The sequence below is a fragment of the Zootermopsis nevadensis genome, unplaced genomic scaffold, assembly GCF_977971745.1.
Source record: "Zootermopsis nevadensis isolate Lab colony 2312 unplaced genomic scaffold, Znev_1.0 Znev_ptg000029l, whole genome shotgun sequence".
Lineage (NCBI taxonomy): Eukaryota > Metazoa > Arthropoda > Insecta > Blattodea > Termopsidae > Zootermopsis > Zootermopsis nevadensis.
Window position 1 is genome coordinate 10,648,894 of NW_028259161.1, and position 24,115 is coordinate 10,673,008.

Genomic DNA, 24,115 nt, shown 5'->3' on the forward strand with positions numbered 1-24,115 from the left:
AGTTCTGAGAAAAAATTCCTAACATTATAATATTATATAGGATTTCTTAAGTGTTCAAGGTATCATTAGTTTGGTTTGTGTTTTGGATGGGAAATTTTGATTCTGAGGTGGATACAAATTATCCTAAATAGGGTTCTTTATTGTTTTCTTGATTCCCTCTTAGGAAATGCCAATAATATATGTCATTTACATTTGTGTATGTTACAACCCCATTGTCTTGTGGAAGGTCTGAAATTTTCCCTACCCTTAGGGAAACTGACATGCTATGTGGATTATCATTATAGTGTGTTGTAATATATAAAAACCATTAAAATATGCTGTATTTTGAAATGGGCAGCAGCAACTATATATTCTGTCAGATATATATAAATTTATGATATTTGTAACAAGAATTTGGACTCTGAAGAAACTACTGGTAAAGATTTTGATTCATGTTATAGTCACCATATTTCAATTGTCTGGTTGTAAGTCTGTTGTATATTATAAAATGAATTACAAAAATGTTTGTGCGCATACATGTTAGATAACAAATACTTTATACAATGTTATTCTCTTTTCTAACGCCATGGAACAGAGTCCTTCTTGAGAAGCTAACAGTTGCTTATCTAGTCAGAAAATGTCCTACCATATCTTCAGTTAGATGAATCAACTGAGATTCTTATGCCATTGTTATTTTTTTTCTAAAGTATTTATTTTTGTTAAAAAGAGGTTCTACAAGGGACAGTAGACATTACATATTTTTCAGTTGTTTTTGTGATTTTTATTCCTATTTTCAAAACTAGAATCATATGGTAAATGATTTCCCTATAAGTACATTAGAGTACAGATTTCTGCAAGTGCTTTTTGAGGTTGCTGCTCAAGATGACCAAATGTTTGTATTCATTTTAAGAATGGCTATTATGAATACCCACTTACTTTATGAATACATACTAGCAGATAAAACCCCTTCACAGCAAAAGTCACAGGTCTACTTTGTATTTTATGAAGAGTAAGATTGGCCTTTGTTCATTCAAACACAAAAAGAAGATATTTCTGAGCAAAAGCAATATTAAGGATGTTTTAAATTTAATATAACTGTCAAGGAACATCTATTTCAGATGGGATGAAGTGCCACTTGCAGTGTGAGCAGAATGACGCATATATTTGATGTTTTAAAATAACACAGTTGCTAGAACGCAGTTCATTTCAGTTTAGAGAGAAGGTGAAATGCACAAGAAAGGAAACACATGAAATAATGTGTGTAATACCAAACTTTTAGATCAAATAAAAAAGAACACAGTTTGCACAAAGTAAAATATAAAAGCTAGTAAAAAGTATAAGTTATTTTAGAAATTTCCCCTTGTTCTGAACAAGACAGGCATTACTGTCTACAGGTTTAGGAAACCAAACATTTATATGGATTGTGTGACTAGTCTGATGCCCTCATATTTAGTTTAAATCCATCATGTTCATGCTGTACTTGGAAACCAGTTAAACATGTTCTCCAGATTCAGCCAAATTATGATTTGCATAAAATTGGGTCCGCTCAGTATTTGTGGGAAAAAGGTTTTGCTCTTGATACACAGACATGACACTTCTCACTGACTTCAGTCTACACTCTGCTGCTAAATTATTAATTAGTCACTCATGTTTCATTAATCCAATTGCATATCAAAGAATTTTTCTTTAAAAGCACCTTTGTACAGTACACTGTATAAGTACATTGTGATTCATTCAGCATAAGATTTGTAGTATGTTTCTTGTATTTTTTCTTTTATGGTTACATAGTACAGAACAGAGTGATAAAGACTGTAAAGTATGCAGACGACTTAGTAATATTGGCGAAGGAAGAGGAGGAATTACAGAACATGATGAACAAGTTAGTGGAAACAGGTAGAGAGTATGGAATGGAAATCAACATTGAAAAATCAAAGGTAATGAGGATAGCACCGAGAGCAGAACCATTGAACGTTGTAATTGGAAACCAACAGATGGAGAATGTGGAGCATTTCAAGTACTTGGGAAGCATAGTCACGACGGACGCTCTGTGCACCAAGGAAGTAAAAGCAAGGATAGCCATGGCCAAGGCAGCTTTCGTCAAGAAGAGGATACTTCTCACTAGCAAGTTGGGCTTGGAGATGAAGAAGAAACTAGTGAAGTGTTACGTATGGAGTGTCGCGCTGTATGGAGCAGAGACTTGGACACTCAGGAAGAAGGAACAGAAATACCTGGAGAGTTTCGAAATATGGTGTTGGAGAAGAATAGAGAAGATCAGGTGGACGGATCGAGTGACCAACGAAGAAGTATTGAGAGTCAACGAGCAAAGAAGCATTCTGCAGGCGATTACACGAAGGAAAGCTAACTGGCTGGGACATATTATGAGAAGGAATGGATTAATGCGTGATATCATCGAAGGCCAGGTTGAAGGAAAGAGAGGACTAGGAAGAAGATTGATACAGCTAACCGACGACCTTAAACAAGGAAAGAAGATGACGTTCCAGGAATTAAAGCGAGAAGCCGAGAATAGGGACAACTGGAGAGCTCTTTTTGGGCAGAGCAATGGACCTGTCGTAAGACAGAACACTTAATAAAATAGTACAGAACCTCTGTTTCATTGTGAGACTGAGCTCATTGGCTGATGCTATCCATGTGTGAGAGAATAAAATACAGACTGTATTTATCATCTAGGAGAGTGTTCTTTATTGTTTTATTTTTGATACTGATGCCTCCAACTTAGTACCAATGTTATGATAATGTTCTCCTTTGTTAGGGCTATAGCACATCTCATGGGATGGTGATAGACTAGTACCAGTTAATGGTAGATTGTTGATTACCAAGGGAAATTTAAAAAAAAATAACTTGCTCCTGTGGCACTTTGTTCACCGAAGATTGACCCTTGCTTTCAGAGATAAGAAGCTGGTATCTAGCTCCCTGTGCTGTGGAATGGCCATATAAACAACACAAATGGTATGAAGTTCTTAATGTTACTGATCTTTTCTGTTGGGCAAAAAAATAATCTTCAGTTGTGTAAAGGTAGTAAATATGTTCATTATACGAAAGACTGCAGTATGTTGGTGTCTTTTCCTAACCTCAGCTGTCCAACTTATATTCTTTCCACTGATTAAGTACATTTCACTTTGAATTTTGTTTTTATTCTGGTAACATTTTTTAATGCTAAAGTTTTTGGAGAAACTGTGATTGTTACTAAGGAATTGTCTCCACTTTCAAGGTATAAGGGAATATAGATGAGTAAACCAGTTTGCATACCATTCAAGCTCACTCACTTTTACCATAAATGTGGAATGAGATCAACTGAAATCAGGGTTTCGGGTGTTCCTTAAGTAGGGAAAGAGCAGGAAAAAGCAGATTGGTTGCTGAATAATAGTTAACCGTATTACCGACTGTGTGAAGCTGTAGGTGGCAGTCAATAATATCAATGTTATCCATAGATAATGTACCAATCTATGGCAGCACATGTTTGGTGGGAAAAATGGCTGCCTACGGAAGTGGTATTAAACGAAAATTCAGTGTTTCACTTAAAAATGACAACACTTCAGACACACCAGAAAATCTAAACGACACGAGTGATGTATGTAAGATTTAATAATTCATAATAAAGTTCTGTAACGGTATTTTTTCTTCATTTGTGTGTACTGTGCCCAGAAGTTCGTGCTTGGTTGGCATGTGGTTCGGTCGTAATCAGAAATCTATTGGCACCACCAAAGAATTATAATTTGCTTCACAAATCATTCTTTTAAACTCCTAACACACAGCTTGTTTTTATATCAGATGTTAAAGTTTAAAATACTAGGGTCGAATAAGGAAAATGTGTAGCGTGCTTACATAACCTTTCCATAGACTGAAGATGGTAAAATTGTGCAAACGGTTACTGGCCTCATTCTTTAGGTTAGAACAGTATATGTTAAATCTAGCATCTGTAAGTAAACCTCACATTTGATGATAGGTATACATGGCTACTGTATTCTGAAGATGAGCATCCTGAGTGATTACAGCTAAAAACTCATTTATGGAGTCTATAACCATTTATGCAATTTTACTGGTGATGTTGGATCTTGGTTTATGATATGAATAATAAAGACTAGCATATTAACACATAGGATTATTTAGTATAGTGTATTTGTTGGAAAGCACATTATACAAAAATGTTTTTTATCAAATTCTTGCCCTCCAACAAAACTAATTTTGTACACAGAAATAAGACCGGTATTTCATGTTGTGATTATTATAATTTGGATGTATTTTTTTTTGTTAGGACGAACATTTTCTCTCATCAGTAACAAATGATGAGGATAGCTCTGATGCAGATGATGACCATGAATTGGATGAGTCAGATGAAGATGATGATGTTGAAGGGGAATCAGGAAGTGAAGACAGTGGTGCTTCATCTCTGGGAAAGGAAACTACTACAAAAGATGAAGATTATGAATCTGATAGTGACTACAGTGAATATGGTAGTGAAGAGATTGATCAGGAGGAAGAGAGAAGTGCTGAAGGTTTGGAGGGAAGTGAGGTGTCATATGAGGATGAGGTGAAAGAGTCTGATCAACTAAAACTCTTATTCAAAATGAAACGAACCTGTTCCTCAAAAATTAAGAAGTCTAATACAGAAAATTCAAGCAACATTTCACAGATTACTAGTAAAAATAAAATATTTAACAAGGAAAGGCAGGTGGATGAGAATGAAACAACTAAACAAATAGATGATGAATATAAGAGTGATTCATCAGATGAAGAGGTATGTTGTAATAATATATGCAGTCTTTCATATGTGCATGGGTAAATAACACATTATGTTTTATTCCTAATACTAACAGAAATAATGAGAAGATATGGAATGTCATTTTTATGATTTATGTTCTAGGACATTCGCAGCACAGTAGGTAACATTCCTATGAATTGGTATGATGACTATACACATCTAGGATATGACTGGGATGCCAAGAAAGTTATGAAACCTCTAAAGCAAGATGAACTTGACAGTTTCCTTAAAAGAATGGAGGATCCTAATTTCTGGTAAATAGAAATGAACTACCTCATTGGTATATTTGTTTATTTCATGTGCTACTTAATAATGCTTTATTAACTGCTGAGGTCATGCCTTGATTGCAAGATGATGGAGTGATTATAAATGTATAATTATATGGTGTTTTTGTATGCATTCAGAAAGGTTTGCATTCACTGCAAACTTTTGTGGTATATCAAAGTGTTGATGATTGAAGATAGTTGTCTTCTTGGTTGTTGTACCATGTAGTCTGGTGAAAGTTTATGGATATTTCAGAGGCAGCAAGCATTTCTGGAACTTCGGTAAACTTCTACCAGACTATGCAGTGCAACAACCCAGAAAACAGTCATCTTCATACTCATCATCATGAAACCTTACTGTTGAAGACTGATATAAAAATCTAAAATCTTTAATAGTTGTGATTTTTTAAAATGGTATCATCATTTTTACTGGGAGGAAGTGAATTTTTGTTTCTTTCTTGCTGGGATTTGAACTGGGTATATTCAAACTACTAGACTGCTGTGTGAATGCACAGCCAAGTTAATTATATGCTTCTTCACTTGTAGTACCACCTCTTCTCAAATTTTCCCAACTATTATTGTTAGGAGAGACTATTTATTTGGATATGTAGACATTTCAGGAGTACAATACATTTATTATCATGCTTAGGTATTTCATAAATTTCAGTAGGTAAGTGAATTAGCAGTAAATGTGCTGGCATATTATATTCAGCAGTTTATCTTATTTGATATTTCTTCCTTTGTGTAATCAAAATTTTTGTTATAGGCGCACTGTCAGAGATCCCCAGACTGGTCAGGATGTTGTGTTATGTGATGCAGATGTGGATATAATTCAGCGACTTCAGGCACAGAAAATCCCAGATGCAAACTTTGATGATGCAGCAGTGAGTGCTTTTAACATACCTGTTTGTTTACTTGCAAATATTGGTTACTTCCTTGAACATTTCATATTACACTGTCATTTTTGTTGAAATTTGAATGAAGACACACTTCAGTTTACAAAATTTAGGTCTCTGTTGCACCAAACAACTTTTATGTTGTATCCATTGTTGTTGCTGAAAGAAACAACTCTATTTTGTTGAGGTTCAGAGTTGCATGATATTCACTCATTTTTGGGACACATAATTGTGTGTATTATTCTTCCTGTCTATTTTCTTAAGATAAACTAAGAATTCCTAATACATATATATAGGCATTCTTTGCATAAAGTGTAATGAAGAGGTCAGTTCATTGATCTGCATGTTCTATCAAATTTTGATAAAATCAGGTAATGGTATCTATACTAAAAGTTGTCAGGCAAGTTTTTTTTTATGTTAGTGTATTATAACCCATATTTTATATGAAGCTCAAATTCAACTTTGTTGATTTTCTCAAAAATAGCTCTGAAGTTCATGAGAGAAAAGATGGATCTCATTAGGATCTGCTACTTTGTATTTGGATGGTTTTCAGATAACATTAAATGAAGTATAAAGGACAGTAAGTTCTGACCCCATGCTGTCATATATAAAAAATTGTTAGTTTTGTAACATTAGATTTGTATCTGTGTCAATAAACATCAAAACTGGTGAGGTGTGAGAAATAGGAAAGAATGGGAAATATATGTGCTTTTCCTCTGGGTTGCACCTTTCCATTCACTCACTCTCTCTCTCTCTGGTGCAGGAGCCTCTCCACTGATGTTATATTTGCATATTTCCTTCATGATTGTTGTTTGTGTTAGTCTTGAAGAGTTGATAGTTACTCAGATGATCAAGAAATTCCCTGTTTATATGAAACTTAAAGGCTTGTAATGTTCACCATATCCTGTTATTGGACTCTTCTGAGCTAGAAGCATCTAATTCATTTTTCTATATCCTTTTTCTGCAAGATCCATGTGAATATATACTTCGGTCTTCCAGCTAGCCTTTTCTCTCATGGTTTTCTAACTAGAATTTTGTTCAGTCCTTGTTACTTCTTCTTTCTTAGGTTCAGATGTCTTCCTTAAGGAGTACACAGGTTTTTATCATGCCCTCACCTGTCTTTTCTGATGACAAATTTACACTCCCACTCTTCAGAAAATTATTGTTCACATTTTGAAGGACTTTACCAACATATGATTAACTTAGTAAAGTATTTATTTAAATGTGCCAAATGTCCAATTTTGCAGTAGAGTTGCAAACTGCAGAAAAATAGAAATGTTGCATTAAAAACCTTGAAATACAGAAGTGTGAAATATTGACATTAACATTTTTTATTCTATATTACTGAAATTAGATTGATTTTTAATGTTGTTAACCTCGTTTTTGGCCATAATGTGCTTTGCTACCCTCATGATCTTACATGCGTGCTAAACATTTACTTAATGATGTATGTGCTGGAAAGTAAATGCATTAGGTATACTATTTAAACCACAATCATAATTATATGTTTATGTCTTACTGTGAAGAATACTGGCAGGAGATCTAGTATTTCACCTTTTGATTAAATTAATATTTACAGTGTCACTTCTGTTTGTGTTGGCAGCCTTGGGTAGAATGGTTTACATCAGAAGTCATGAAGACTCCAATTGTTCGAGTTCCTGATCACAAACGATCATTCTTGCCAAGCAGGGTTGAGGCAAGGAAGGTAGCAAAGATGGTACATGCAATAAAGATGGGTTGGATGAAACCTCAGGAGGAGAAGAAAGAGAGTCACGAACCTAAATTTTTCATGTTGTGGCAAACAGATGAAGGAGTGGAGCATATGAGACGCATTCAAAACCATATTCCTGCTCCAAAACGTCATCTTCCAGGTCATGCTGAGTCGTATAACCCTCCACCTGAATACCTCTTTGATAAGAGAGAGGTAATTAGAATATAACAATTATCCATGTAAATATGGTATTTTCAAAAAACTTTTGCTACATAAATACAATTTCTTGTCATATTTCTCATGTAAAAGCATTGTTTTATCTACATTTTATTGCTGTTTTGAATAAGGTATAGAAATGATAGCGCTTATGAAGTGTTCTGTGTTTAAACAGCTTAAGGAGTGGAACAAACTGAGAACAGCACCATGGAAGAGGAAACTTCACTTTGTTCCCCAGAAATACAACTCCTTACGTTCAGTTCCAGCATATGATCGTTTTGTCAATGAGAGATTTCAACGTTGTCTTGATTTATACCTGTGTCCCAGAGCCAGAAAAATGAGGGTTTGTACTGTCTGTATGAGATATTGCTTTCATTCTGTCATCTATGCACACATGAAATGGCAGATGGCACTTTCTTTTATGGGTATTATCCATTGCTTTGGTTTAGAATTTAAACCTGTTTCCATTATCAGGCAAGAAAGAGGGGTGAAATGTTCCTACTCCATGATCGAGATGAGCTTGTTCTAAGGGGCCCAGCTGAGTGAACCCCCTCTCCCTATCTTTTACCTGATGACAGAAACAGATCCAGTTTCTGAAATATCATGTTTTTAAAAAAAACAAGATGAATAATGTCCATAAAAATAGCCATGTTTATTGTGATGCACCGTTGTTATAAACCTTCAGATTTAGTACTTATTTGTTGAACACTTTCCATGCAACAAGCTGAGTTTCTAGTCTTGTTTTCTTGTTACCAGTATGTTCTGTGTAATGTCTCATAAAACATTTTTCTCTGAATGTGTTTGGTCTTTGATTATATTAACTTGTGATCATTAAGGCTAAAAATGGGGTTATGTTACACCTTTAGAAACATGTAATGATTAGTGTGTTGGGACCTTATAAAAGTGTACTCTGTTTTGGTAGGTATTTCAGCTTGATAATCAGGAATCAAAATGTGTTATTGTGGTCATATCCAAAACTCTCTCTTATTCACTTTGATATGCTGAAATGGGATCTACAGTCAGGATGGAAATTACATACTTTACAGTGTGTTATTATTATATGTAATTTATTTAATTGTTTTTGATTTTGCAGTTGACTATTGAACCTGAGGATTTATTGCCTCAGTTGCCAAACCCCAAGGATCTGCAGCCATTCCCAACTGTTATGTCCATGGTCTATGAGGGTCATACAGATATGGTTCGTTCCATAGCTGTTGAACCTAAAGGGCAATATATGGTCTCTGGATCTGATGATCTAACTGTTAAAGGTAAAGATTTAATTGCATATTTCAATATTACATTTAAGATCTTAACCAGGGAAAATCATGCATATAGAGGTGAATACAAACAGCCAGTGAACTGTATTTCCCTTTGATCTCTTTGCTGTGTCAACATAAAAACATATCATTGATACATTAACAAAAGGGTATATTCATGCAATTTTCAGATTTTCTGTTTAATGTGTGTTTATATATATAAAAGCAAGGGGTCAAAAATCAGGTTTCTTTCCACTTGTCATGGACAAGCAGATGAGTGGATTTATTAAGCCTGGTAATCAGGAATACCAAAGAGACTAATAATTGCTTGACTTTCAGGAATTATGATATTTCTGGAGCAAGTAAGTGAGAGTGGGCAAAGACAAAAATTATGTATGCAAATTTTGCAACAAAAGCATTTGATGGGCCTAAATCAGGTCACTGTGAAGAAATGGAATGAATAAATTATGTGTGTATCTAAGAATTTTATATGTACAAGTAATAAAACTATTTTTTCCTGAAGGTTTTCATTTGTGGAGGTTTGTCGCTATATGCAAAACAGCTTATACCGGGTCTTCAGTTTATGCAGCAGCCGACATCAACAGAGCGCCGGCCGACCACGCAATGCAAGCACGACCGCTGCCGCATAAATTGAAGACTCAGTATTTGGTTAAATATGATACTGTATTTATATAGTCGTTATGTTGTTTCAGTATGGGAGATATCAACTGGACGTTGTGTTCGGACAATTCCTGTAGGTGGCATAGTGCGGTCAGTAAGTTGGTGTCCAAATCAGGCTCTGTCACTAATTGCTGTTGCAGCAGATCGTAAAGTTCTGTTGGTTAACCCTGGAGTAGGGGACCATTTGATTTGTTCTAAGACAGACTCATTACTGGATGAAGCACCAGAACAGGATGTTGTAGGTGAGGTTTAAACATTTATGTCATTGATATGTTCGTCCTTAACGCAGCTTCATCTTCATCATGCGTATATTTTGTGATCCAAGTCTCATTCCTACAAAATGCACACACATTTCTTGACATGGTTTGTTGGTTTGTATGATTCTTATTTGTTTATTTATGAAAATTCTACTAATAAACTTAGTAAGAGGCCCTTAGTACTAACTAACTAACATGGAAAAAAATATTATCTTGTAACTTAAGAAGGTACAGACTTTATTCTGTAGTTTCTTATTCTCTTCCAAGAAACCTCAGCATATATGTCTTTTGTTTTCATGTAATACGTACAAGATTTTAATGTGGGAGACAGCCTCCAGGAATGGAGTATAGCTGTGAATGTACTGAATATTAGTTGCATTAGGTTTTTGGTTGGGTGGAGAACTAACAGCCCCTCACCATAACTAGGATGTTATGAAATGTAACAGTGAACTTCGTTACTTTGGAATTATCTGGCTCAGCATAGGATCTGGTGTCAGTCTTGTGAACATGGAAGTGAAATTTCCGTTTTTATAAAAGATGGCAGTTTCTAACCTACTGAACTGAACAGTTATTAATGTCTTAAGTAGGAATGTGCTCTGTTTAGGTACTTAAGCTTCTAATACTGGTCTAGATGCTGGCTGCAAAGTGATAATGTGTTGCAGTAAAGCCTGTTTATAAAAGAATCTTAAAGGACCTGTACATATTTGTTTCAGGCTTGTTTCTATTTGAGACAGGTATTTCCTTTTACATGAAAGTAAATGTGTTATGTAGTACATACTCTGTGCATTTATGCTAAACATTAGACATAAAAAAAATTTACACTATCCATGTGTACTATACTGATGCTTGGTGTATGCTTTATCAATGGTTATTTTTTAGTTCTTTCTATTAGTTTTCTGTTCTTTTATACTCCCCGTGTTCTCCCATGTAAAGATACGTGGTTTCTCTAAGATTTTGTATCAACTAGTATAACATTACCATTTACATCTTACTTTTTCTCTCAGTGGTAGTTAATGGTTAAGAAAAATATTGTTGCTTTCTTTCCAGTGTCAGAAAGGGTTAAGACAGCTGTACAGTGGGAACAGGCCAGTGAGGACATCTGGAAGAATGGGATTCGTATCATAATCAGTCACTTCAAGGAAGTAAGACAGGTAATTTCTAGAAAAATGATAATGATTGTGGGATAAATCAGTCTACTGTGTTGATTGTTAATTGTAATTCATGATATTAGGTTGTTACAGTACATTTTAACATTTTTCTTTAGGTCACATGGCATGGGAAAGGTGACTATTTTGCTACTGTAATGCCTGAAGGACAAAATCGCTCAGTAGTAATTCATCAGTTGTCAAAGCGACGATCACAGGTACCATTCAGCAAATCGAAAGGTTTGGTGCAGTGTGTTCTGTTCCATCCTGTACGCCCATTCTTCTTTGTTGCAGTAAGTAAAATAACACCATTACTTTTAAATTGTCTTTATTCCAAACCTGTCCTGTTTGTCACAGGATGTCATATAATTTTAATTAAGTGTGTCTTGATCTGAGAGACAGTTGCAGTTTCTCTAGGCTTGCCTTGCCATCTCCAATACAATTTGTGTGCCAGGAGTACACGTTCAGAATAAATAATAGCGTCCTTTCTACTGCAGTGGCAGTGTTAATAATTTGTAACATTTGTATGCAGAAACAACAGTATTAACCACTGTTTTCATAATTTGTCTTACATGAAACACCTTTTATTCCCATTTATAATTACTGTATTTATTTGAATATAAGATGGGATTTTCTTCCTAATTTGGTATGCAGAAAAAGTAAGAATTGTCTTAATATAGATCACCAGTTACTGAAGCAGTGCATGTATATTTTTCAGAACAATATTAAATAGTGACTGGGAAGATCAGTCTAGCTCAGCTTTAATTTTTGTTATGGTAAATTTAATTTTTGAGAAGAGTGATTATCTTATGTTCATATAAATATTTCATGGTTGTCTGAGGTTTGATGTTCTCATTGTGGTGAGTATGTTGGTTGTGGTTTTCTGGGTTGTGATGCTGTAAGAGCGCACAGTGTTACAACCCAGAGGATGTGGTATGTTCCAGATGTTAAGATATTCTTGTCTCATTACCTTCTTGTGCTCTTCCCCCTTTCTTTCTGCATGGTATGAGTTTATCTTGTAACACTTTCAGAAATAAAGAAGCCATTCAGTGATTTGTTTGTTCATGGTTTTCTGCATTGATGTGATTCACTGCTTGGAATGTTTTATTAATGTTTCTTGGTGTTAAAGTGTCATTATTTTTGGAATCTTGAACATGCATCCTACCATCATTGTGCAAAACCATTGTGTATAACTAGTTTGTTTCTGTATTTTAGAAGTGTAGAAGGAATTGGAATAATAATATGTTCTTATTTATCATATTTTGCAGACACAGAAGATTGTTCGGGTCTATGACTTGGCTAAGCAGGAATTAGTGAAAAAGTTACATTCAAATTCTAAGTGGATTTCATCTATTGCCATCCACCCAGGTAATTCCTCTAAGATATCTCTTTATTGTAATTCTTGTCTACAGTATTGAGCAACTTTATAAATAACGATTTTTTTTGTTAAAAATGCATTTGGGAAATTGTATTTTTATTCTCCATAAATTAATCTGTAACTTAATGTAGGTCTGTAGGACTAATGGGCAGATAAAATGTACAGAACTTGGATAACTATTACACTGCAGAACAGTAATTGAGTGCCATAGAACATGAATTATTATTTTAAGAAAATTTATCATATGTGTATATTCAAAATGCAGATTAATAGGGCAAACCTTTCAGATTTGAGTTTTGCATATTGTTAATTTTTGAATACTTTGTTCTAGTACCAGAGATAAACTGTTAAAATCACTCTAGAGAGTGTAATGTTTTACCTACCAAAACTCCAAATGCACATAAGCTAGAATTACATTGCCATTTTTAGCAAACTGCAGAATTGTTACCACAGTGCCAAAGATTGGCCTCTTTTTATTCAGTAGAAAAGAGCACAGAACACAGTGGTTAACTGTGGTAATTAGAGTTTCCCTAACATATGGCACAATTAGTATTCTGGAAATAGAACATGCTTTTGCAGATCAGAGATTTGGATTCACTGTCATATTAGATGAATATTTATTTGTAGGTGGAGACAACCTCTTGGTTGGAACATATGATCGCAAGATGTTGTGGTTTGATCTAGACCTCTCAACCAAACCATACCAAACATTGCGTCTGCATGGAACAGCAGTGAGAGGAGTAGCATACCACAGGCAGTACCCACTGTTTGCATCAGGGTCAGATGATCGTAGTCTTATTGTTTGTCATGGGATGGTTTATAAGTAAGTAAAATGTCCTTTCATAGATGAAGTGTTCTTACTGCTTGCAATACCAGTGATACCTCCTCTGTCATAATCCTACAGGAAAAGATTTGATGATCACACAGCAAATTTCCAGTGTTGCCTTAGCTACTATATCTTCATTACAAGTCACCCCGGAAACTGCGCAAGCTACCAATTATGTTGATACCTAGTCCACTCTTGCAGATTAATTCTTGATTGTGCATGTTGCCAAGCTGAGTAGTGTGTTGTTATGTAATATGATTCAGACACCAGCAAAGTTTATGTTTGCACTTGTGTAGAAATATATTCAATGTAATCATTTGGTTGTTCTCATAGTGTGGTAGACACAAGGTCTCTTTTAATGGTGGGCAAAACATAGTTTAATATGAGAAATTATATTAACTTACATTGCATACAAAAACCTTTATTTTTCTTTTGTCTGGGTTACAGTGTGCTGCAAGTTATTACAGAACTGTTGGTTCAATTTTTTTACAGCACAGTTTATCCTATGCTGTGCCTCTTAAATGCACTGTTTTCTGACATTACCAGAGCCAATGCCCTTGAAATTTTAGTTCTGTAGAAATAACAGTGTTAGTTTTGTTATCATGACTACCCACTTTAAACAAGTGTGATATGTACAGTATTTAATTTCTGCTCTGAATATGATGTAAGGAGTTGCAGTAATCATACATGTGCTGGATATTTCCTATTTGTTTTCAGTGATCTTCTTCAGAACCCACTGATTGTACCACTCAAGAGGTTAAGCAACCATGAGTCCTACAATGATTTCGGGATATTTGATGTAATTTTCCACCCAACACAACCTTGGGTTTTCTCCAGTGGAGCTGACAAAACCATACGTCTCTACACATGACACCATAGTGACACGTAATGTAAAAGGTAATAACAAATGGAAGGTCTGCATACTAATTAAGGTATTGTCCCTTCTGTGAAAGAATTTGTAATTCCTTCTATAAAATAAATTACAGTTTGGGCTATTAGCTCTTTTTGCTTTATTACATTGGTAGTGTCAGTCTTATGTGCTAAGTGGTATAATACAACCAAAGTTGCACAGAAATCATCAAATTATGACACTTCTGTGCAGCAAATTCTGTTCACCACATTCTCAGACTTATTGCAGACATAACCCACTGAAAGCATCAGCCCATGAAGATGTATGTGGTAATGGAGGCAAAGTTCCACACATTCTTAACTTTGGCACTAGATGCAGCTGAGGTGTCAGCTGTCATATGATATAAAATTACTACTTGTAAATACTTCTCCAAACATCTTTCTTTGAGTAAAATTTGGTTTTGGGTTAATACTTGTTATTTGAGAATATTAAATAATAATTAAACTTCATTAATACACTGTACAAAATATATTTATATATGATAATATGGACTGCATTGGTCCCGCGATCTGAGGCATGGACCTCATGCGCCTGGCTGCTGCGACCATGGGTTCGAGTCCCACTCAAGGCATCTTTGGTTGTCTGCGTCTTTCTGTGTTTGTATAGGTAGAAGCCTTGCGGATAGGGCTGATCACTCATGCAAGGAGTTCTACCACTGTCCAAAAAATAGATCAATCATAAATCCCCAAGAGAGGTAAAAACACAGACCCTGCAAATGCGAATGAAGAAAAAAATATGAGAATATGAACTGTGTTTATTTTTAAGGAAAACTTCAAATGAAGACATAATATGTGTATCTAATAGAACATCATCTTGGCCTTGTAATAATTCTAACTCACTCCACAAAGAAGATTCCTTTTCACAAGTTGGTATTATGTTCAGTAAGTCAATAAATTCCCTGTCTTTATGGAATCTGAAGTCCAATACCGTGTTCACAATTACCCAGCACTGGTCCCTGAGCCAGATTAATTTCATCTGCACCTTCCCACTGTATTTCCATAAGATCTGTTTTAATATTATCCTCCAGCTGTGCCTAGTCTTCTGAATGGTCTGTTCTCTTCAGGCTTTCCAACAAAAATTACATTTTGTATGCATTTTTCATCTCCCCTATGCACTACATGTCCCAGACATTTCACCCTTTTTGACTTATTTTAGTAATTGGTGAAGTTTACAAATTCAAGACCTCCTCATTATGTCATTTTCTCCAACCTTCAGTCACTTCATCCCTCTTCTGGTCCAAATATTCCCCTCAGCACCCTATTCTCAAAGACCGGGTCTTCCTTTCACTTGAGAGATGAAGTTTCATGCCCATACAAAACACCAGGCAAAATTATTGTTTTTTATCTTTCTGTTCCATTGTGTAAACATTGACTTTTCGTTCAATTAGGGACTGAATCTATTAAGAGCAGTTTCAGTCAGTGGTACAAAATATGAAATAATGCATGTTGTCCTTTGTGGTGAAGTATCATGATTGTTTCTTTAGGTGGTTTTGTTTTTTGAGGGACAGGATATATATAATATAATTTATCATTATCACAGTAATTTATTAACACATTGAACAGTAATTTGCTATGCTGTGTTAACCTTGTAATATGTATCCAGTTTTGGTATTAACTGCAGGAGGTTTAAAAACAGTTGCTGGGTTTAATGAAATTTCTTTCATAGTTGTAGCATTCACTGGGGAACAGAATATCTCAAGTTGGGATCTGTTTAATATTAAATGGCAAAACAGAAAAAATGATCCACTTATTGAAAAAATGAGGTTTGATTTCCAACTGCTGAAAATAAAGGCTATTCTTGAATTGCACATAGTTATATTCTCTGTTTCACAACAAAATATTAAAAGTTCTATCAGTGCATTATTTTTAATGAACATTAAAAAAATGTACATTCATTTTAAATAAGCAGTCTCCACCCCTGAAGCATTAAATTATTGTATTTTCTGGGGTATAAGATACATTTTTTACTGGAAAATACTGCCTAAAAATGAATATGTCTTATGGTCTGAAGGTATAGCTGGTACTTTTCATAAAATTTGGGTTCATCTCATTCTCTGATGCATCTTGTAGTCTAGAAAATGTGATATTAAGTAGCCAAGAGTCCAACTTCACTTCTTGTTTCTTTGCATCCTGCTGCTTACTCATTTAAAATATAACAACATATATCCTTTAACAAGCCTAATTTAGTTGCCTCTTGAAAAATGCAGACTTGTGGAATGAATCTGATGCCTTCTAAGGCATATAACTTGACTGACTACTGCCTGATGTGGTCCACACATTGTTCACATTGTTACCTTCACACCTGTTTTTTGGAAGATATGTGCACATAATTCCATTCTTACAGTCTTGTCCCATCCTCATTCTAACACTAGTTTAGTTGTCTTTCCATTGACTTCACGATGCAAACCATGGAAAAGTGAAAATTCTCGCTTGATGTAAGCAAACAGGATGTCTGTCACAAGGAAAATCTGGAAAAAGCAAACAATGCTTTAGTACTTATTAGACTGAACCTAAGCATATAATTTTCAAACATTTAACACTTGTGTAAAGGTATACCACATTTAAGTACCAGACAGGGCAGGGCTATTACAATTCATAAGCAATACGAAATGCCATTGTTTTTTAACCAGATCGAACCAAACAATGGGAGACATGAACTGCAAATGCTACTCATGAGTATGGGACACATGACAAATGAGATTTTTAGTAGGCTTTGGTAGAACTTTTTAGCTAACTAGTAGCACACACTCCGCTTCTTCCTCCATTAGGGGACATTCATCATGCTCATGGACAACTGCTTGAGTGCCATCTAATGCTAAACTGATGACTGTTAGATAACTCATGCAATTATCATATTTCATCTTAATTCGATAGGAGTGATGTTTGAAACTTTGGGAATGGCCTATTGTAATCAAGAAGACAAAAATATTAAGAATCCCTGGACTATACCCTGCAGGTGCTTCCAATTTGTTACATATATATATATATATATGTATATATACAGATTAGGAATGGGTTTTCATTTTTTTTAAACTAGAGAGGGGATCTCATACTTACTTGGGCAGTTGCAAATGCAAGTGTAACCCCAAAGTAAAAGTTTGCATTTGCAGATCGTGAATAAATCCAGAGATGCCATACAACTGGACCCATCACAGATGTACTAAGGAAGGAACAGCCAACAACAAATCCTTGCTGCATATCTATAAGGTGAAATTAAAACGTTCCACTAAAAGCACCCAGAAATTAGTTCAAGTGACATACTAATATTTCAAAACAAACCTGAACTCACACTTAAACAGGTGCTTCCACATGGGGAGGAGAGCGAGGTAGAAGCCCACATCTCCAAGGGTAGGATATGACTTAAATATTGCTGTGAGGGCTGTCAAACTTGTAGCCAGCAACATGGGTTCACCGTGAAAGCGGAGAGTGAGAGGAATTAAATATAATACAGTAGCGTTGATCTGAAATGCACATATAAAGAGAAGACGGAAGTTCTCGAACATCTCCGTGAAGAAATACCAGAACAAACCCACGTTGGGTTGTAAGTCTGGAACATTTAGACTGAAACAAAATATTAATAAAAATTATTTTCACATATATTTTAAATCACTAAGATGGTACTTCCAAAGCAATGTATTCATAATAAGTAGCAGCTGCTATGAAGCCAATAATGCTTTCATTTCATATTGGAAGCACTATTTAAAAACTAAACTAAGTCACAGTATTACCTACCTGACAGGTTTTAGTTTTGTCATCAACATACTGATTATTCAGTAGTGTGTATTTGATTTATGAAGGAAAATGTTCAAGAATGTGTCTGTTTAATGGGTTTATTGAGGTCAAATTCTGTCCTGTTTCCTTTCAGGAGGAACTACAAGCCTCCTCCTCACTTTTATTATATATATGAAACCCCAGAACTTTTACAGTAACTAAGAGACATTCCAACCAGTGTTAACCTTTATTATATTCTTTCATGCCTTCCTGAACAGCAAATTATGACACAAAGTGTGATACACATTTTTTGTTTGTTTCCAATTTCTATAAAGCTGTCACGTCCAAGTGACAATCAGGGGAACAAGATTTTCAAAAAGTAATGTTTCAACAGTCAATGGTACTTTTAGTGAAAGCAAGTGGTATACATAAAAATGATCATTTTGAAGGATTACACAATATGATAGAGAAATAAATACTTTACCATAAAGTTCAGTTTGGTGATTGCACATGGAAATTAGAAACACGGTATCCTGATTAATCTTATTACTGCACAATTCTTCAGAGTGGATGTGAGATGGATCATGACAGCATAGCATATCAGAAGAGGACTAATATGGAGTCTTATTTGTATTCTGTACATACATGAAACCATGAGTTGCATGAAGAAATTCCCAGCCACCAGCCAGCTTTAATGATATATACAGCAACAGATGTAAAGCTGTTATGAATGTAACAGCAGTGAGAATGAAGGAACTACATCGTAGAGACCGTCTGCTTTCTGCTTTGGCAATGTAAATTGATGCTGGTACAAGCAGTATAACTGGATACAAGGACTGCAGTGTTGCTAGTGCTAATACACTGCAGCAAGCAAGTCTTTTACCTAAAAGAAGATATTATGTTAATTTATACAAAACTGGAGATTTTTACTGTTCATCTGCTTAAGTAAGTTAATAATATATGCTCTTATGAAGTAATATGAAATTAATTTCTGAGAGCAAAAAATTAGATATAAAATAATTTAAATGCAATCTTATGGTTCAGTAATAACAGATGAAAGAGTATTCATGATATAAAATAATTAATATCCAATGCTTAGACATCAGGATGTGACTACACAATTTTCTTAATACCAATATAATTCAGCATGTGCTTACATCAGATTGTTCTGGAAAAAATGTGCAAGCTAATCCATGATAGAAGGCTTCTGATGGGTAGAAATATATAAAATTTCTGCTACAAACAGATCATTTAAGGTAAAAGTGTTTTAATAACATTGTGCCAACTTTCCAGTCAAATGAAATATGAAGACATATGTGGGATGAAATGAGTTATGGTTTGTTTTAGGAACCTACTTCAGTAAAGGTAAATTTATCCCTGGTGCTTAACTAAGCACCATGTCAAGTAGACATATGGGGGAGTGGATGTATCATTTCACATATTCTTAACCTTTACACTAAATGGAAGCAAGTGGTCAGCTTCATACCACACCTGCTCCATCCCCAAGGAGAAAAACCCAGTACCCACTGGATAGGGGGCTGATGGACCCCAGAGCTGTTCTGGATATCAAACCCTGGTCACCCAGCATGTACTATATTCATTACTGACTCTGCTATTCTGGCTCCAGAACCTACTTCATGTGAGGGACTAAGGACAAGTACAGGTAGTCTTACAAGGATATGTGATCCTGATTAGGATTTGAATAGAACACCTTTTTAATTAGAAGCAAGCGCTAAAAATTATGCAGACTGTCACTGTTATTTACTTGATATAATGGAATATTAACTACACAACAGAACCAAAATTCTCTAAAACTGATTGTTTACAGTGTAAATAAATGGAAGCAAACTGAATCCCACCAAGATTTTGTTATAATGAGACATCTATGTAAATCTGGGACAATTGGCAATCTCATATTTTTATTTGGGGCATTCCCCATAAATCTGGGAATGAAATGAAAACTATGAATTCAATATTACTGTTACATCTTTATTTATTCAGTATCTAATTTTCAGGATTGCACCATGGACATTACAGCCTAATATGTGTTAAATTACAGTTACAGTCTGAAAAACTGTTAAGTTTATTATGCATTGGACATTTTGAAACACACCATTACATGATACCTCAAGTATGGACTTAAAAGAATTACATCTTACTTCATATTCTGAGGTGAGATTTTAAAATAAGATGTGAGAACTAAAATGCTTTTAGATCACATTTAAGAAGATTAATTTTTGACCAACTAACTCCGCAGAGAAGAGTAATTTTTGAGAAGCCAATGAAGCTCATGTATATAGTAAGTAAAAAGATAATTCTTCTCTTTCTGACAAATAAAAAACTTAGGTAAAATAAATAATGCAGAGGAACCTATTAAAACAAACCTTTTATCATTAATAAAAATGTAAATGCAAGACAGAGATTAGCAAATACTGTTGTTGTCTGACTAATGCAGCTGAATATGATATATGGGTTGAATAAGTATGCAGATGCCACATAAACTGGTGGCAACACAAGGTCTGATTGTTTTAGAAGAAGTGTTTCTGCATCTTTGGCATACTTTTCTTTCTCTCTCATTTGTCTTGAAAACTGAAAACAAAAGTGGTCAACATTATAAGATGTAATGTTAATCTAACACATTATAAATATTTAAATATTCATGCAGTTCACTTTACTTCTCAATTTCAAGATAATGTATGACTCGTCTATAAATTAACTTTAAATTAAATTCAACTTTATCAACATACCAGTTCACTCATGAAAAGTTGTGCTGTATGGTACAACACATGTGCAGTAATTAGATCACAAACAATGAAGATGAAACCTGTCAACTGTGGTATATTACTTATCATCTTGTGAAATACAAAAAGTCCCAAAGGTGTTTCGTGGAAATTTTCACCCAGATATGGATTTATTCCTTCACTGTACAAGTAAGCACCTTCAGTTACTGGGAAAAGAAAATATGTTTCAAGGTAAAGTCTGTCCTGTAGGAATTGTAATCACATTGATGCATCAAGTTTAAGTTGTGCTTTCTACTGAATGCTGCAAGAAAAGCAAACAAATTGACAGATGCCAGGTGATAGTAACCAATATTAATGTAATTTTACTCAAATTACTAAGTACATCCTATGCAGATTATCCAAATGCATATGTAAACAATTACCAGACATGCACTGCACCTTAATTCAAAGGGGGTACGGAGAAGCTTGTGCAACTCATTGCCTGAGAGATTAGGTGCAAATCAGGTACTGGTAAGATACCTGAAAGATGCTCACATTAAAGCAAATAAGCCAGTTCTAAATTCAGAATGAAATCAAGATAATTTTATGGTATAATATGATGCACAACTTCCAGTACAGAATCAGTCTTCAATTATCATAATTGCAAGAAACAAAGATTTATAAATGAAGTCACTGTTAAATAACACATCTAAGTAATGAAAACTGGGAGTCAGTATTAAACAGCCTTAATACAGGTTAAAAATTCAACACATTCCTAAACATCTTAAACATCTTTGAAGCATGTTTCCCCACCAGAACAGTGAAAAGGATATCTGAAAATAATGAGTGTACTACTACAGGCATCAAAACATCCTGCACACATGATACATGTAAGGAATAGTGGTTCTGCTTTCTTGTACAATTATTTTTGATATAATACTGTAGTTGACTGTTACTGTCATAACTATGTAACTGATGTGTGTTAAAGTATTTGTGCTATGCCATGTTCTACATTTATAGATTAGGCCTACAAAGGTTCTATGGAATGTAATAAATTTTATTCTATTCATATATATTACCCTTCCTCCATGAATTTAATGGTGATGAAATCTCAACACGATCTCCAATGGTCTGTTTATAATCCGAATTAAGTAACCAATACCGTATGTAGCCAGCAACGGCGTATCCCAAACACATCAAATTATCCATATGCTGTCTCGGTATACGTTAACGAAATCTTAGGGTAAGGGTAAGAATAGACAGAAATGCACTCGAAGGCCGTAATTACTACAATGGGTTAGTTTTCATATAGTTATAAAATATACTAATCATATCCTCTTGTTATTACACACACCCTCCTACATTTCTATACCCAAACAAAACACTGTAGGAAGCGCAGAGTCAGTGCTGGTAACGGAGTGTGTGTAAAATCCTCATAAATCAACTTTTGAAAACCAAAAAATACGCAAACTTGATCCGAACATAATTAATTTGTAGTACAGATTTAACTTAAGAATTGAAAGGATTTCTATATGGATTACACAAAAGTTCCACAGGTGTTCTTTACGCAACACACTACCTTTATTTTCTTAAACGTATATAAGAATAGTAATTTGTAACAAAAGTACCTAGCATTTATATTAGTTTCATACAATCATAATAGATGACTCGTTAAAGTTTACGGGATGAAAATTCTTTTTGTGCCCAACAGTAATGCAAATGATCGAAATATTGTCTTAGTGATAATCTGTGTCCACGACATTCTACAATTGCATAACTGCATCCATTGTACTTCTACTAACACGTACAGATTATCCCCGTGGACAAGCTCGAACGTCCGGCATGCATCTTCTGTGAACAATAGCTTCATAATTATCTGTCTTGGTTATCTGTGCTTTACTTCTTCCTATGGCGGGAATTAGGGCATGGAAGTTCAAATTAAAATTGTTTCCCCAATTTTTTTCCCTCGCTTTGGCTCTTGAAAGTATATTATGCAGACTTTTTGCAGTTACTACCAACATTTTGAAGACAGTGAAGTGTGTTAAAAAAGTGAAATATTGTAGAGTTGGATAATTGTGACAAATATTTTTGGGCGTAGTTCCCGGATCTAGTTTTCCTGATAACCGATTATGACTCAAAGGTAAATAGATTTTCTATAATTCTATCACGTTCTTAACTGCTACTCAAAGAATTCGCGTTCCAATACAATTGTTTTGAAATTACGAACGCAGGTTGACTTTAACTTATAAGATTGAATTCTGCAAGAAATTAAGTTTTGTGTGCAAAGTACAAGATCTGTAGTGTCAGCTTTACGGTATTGTCCGTTATGTATGCCTTTTTTACAGACGTAGTTGGTTAATGTGAAATAAGTGTGGAATTTAGAATATTACATAACAAGGAGCTGTATGAATTGTACAGGTCACCTAGCATAGTGAAAATAGCGAAATCTAGGTGTGGGGGAAGAGTTTTGGCAGGGAGTACTTCTGGAAAATGACCACTGGCAGATCAAGAAGGAGATGGGAATATATCAAGATAGATCTTAAGGAGGTGGGCTGTAAGGATGGTAAATGGATAGTCAACTCAGGATCGAGTCTGGTATTGGGCTTTGGTGTTGTACCTGCAGGTTCTGCTACCAGGGATTAGTAGTAGGTTAATGTTTAACTCTGTAAATTTGATTAGTTTTGAATAATTCACGCACCCTTCATGTGAAGTAACATAAAAACAAGTCCCTAGAAGAGAAATTGAAGTGGAAAAAGACTAATGTTTGATTGAAGTATTTCAAACTGAAATTCAGTCACACAAGAGAAGCAAGCAAAATTTTAAAAAGTTAACAATGTTATTAACTAAATTAAACACACCCAACCAGTAAAAATCATTTGTTATGAAAGCTCGAACAGGCCAAGACCCACCCTGGGTTGTAGCGCCAATGATGATGATAACTAAATTAGTGCATTCATTGTACTCAAATTAACATACCTTTATTGTATTTATAAAAAAACACATTTAATGCAAGTTAAAGTAATATTTTCAACAAAAAAACATTAATGAATTAAACATACTATATATAAAACATGCATATAAAATAATCCAGCTGTATATTGCTCTACTCATAGAATGTTCATAGTTAAAAATCTTTTAAGGATACACAGTTTAAAAGTTGAGTATCCATAAGAAAATGGAAACATCTCGATAACATGATTATTGTAGGTATATATTCTTAAAACACATATAGGCAAAATTGTAGCTTAATGCAAGGAAACTCTGTTTCATTTTAACTTTCAGTACAGTAATATATACCATCAAGAACAGCGGAAACTAGATTGAGGTTTGTATATACTATAATGAAATTATCCAACAAATGTTAATAAAGTATTGAAAACTGGAATT

The 24,115-nt window shown here is 34.6% G+C and overlaps 2 protein-coding genes across 5 annotated transcripts; one reads left to right on the top strand and one right to left on the bottom strand.

The window, feature by feature from the left end:
* The first annotated feature begins 3,425 nt into the window (after positions 1-3,425).
* Positions 3,426-18,498, top strand: LOC110832637 (ribosome biogenesis protein BOP1 homolog). Of its 3 annotated transcripts, XM_022069799.2 has the most exons (14): positions 3,426-3,568; positions 4,253-4,735; positions 4,862-5,013; positions 5,789-5,906; positions 7,522-7,842; positions 8,021-8,188; positions 8,939-9,113; positions 9,815-10,024; positions 11,087-11,190; positions 11,304-11,477; positions 12,453-12,552; positions 13,190-13,385; positions 14,106-14,285; positions 17,408-18,498. In XM_022069799.2, the coding sequence occupies exons 1-13, from the start codon at positions 3,470-3,472 to the stop codon at positions 14,257-14,259; spliced, it is 2,454 nt and encodes an 817-aa protein (XP_021925491.1). In that variant the 5' UTR covers positions 3,426-3,469; the 3' UTR covers positions 14,260-14,285; positions 17,408-18,498. The 3 variants fall into 3 exon arrangements, with proteins under 3 accessions (XP_021925491.1, XP_021925490.1, XP_021925492.1); XM_022069798.2 differs by lacking the exon at positions 17,408-18,498 and having other exon boundaries at positions 14,106-14,386; XM_022069800.2 differs by lacking the exons at positions 3,426-3,568; positions 17,408-18,498 and adding an exon at positions 3,657-3,916 and having other exon boundaries at positions 14,106-14,386.
* PIG-U (phosphatidylinositol glycan anchor biosynthesis class U) lies at positions 15,035-22,224 on the bottom strand. 2 transcript variants are annotated; one of them, XM_022069801.2, is made up of 7 exons: positions 21,808-22,224; positions 20,756-20,955; positions 20,393-20,597; positions 18,654-18,891; positions 17,587-17,858; positions 17,355-17,497; positions 15,035-16,765 (listed from the first exon to the last, which is right to left on the bottom strand). In XM_022069801.2, exons 1-7 carry the CDS (start codon positions 21,935-21,937, stop codon positions 16,655-16,657), a joined length of 1,299 nt encoding a protein of 432 aa, XP_021925493.1. In that variant the 5' UTR covers positions 21,938-22,224; the 3' UTR covers positions 15,035-16,654. The 2 variants fall into 2 exon arrangements, with proteins under 2 accessions (XP_021925493.1, XP_021925495.1); XM_022069803.2 differs by having other exon boundaries at positions 20,756-21,050; positions 21,808-21,949.
* Positions 22,225-24,115: the final 1,891 nt, after the last annotated feature.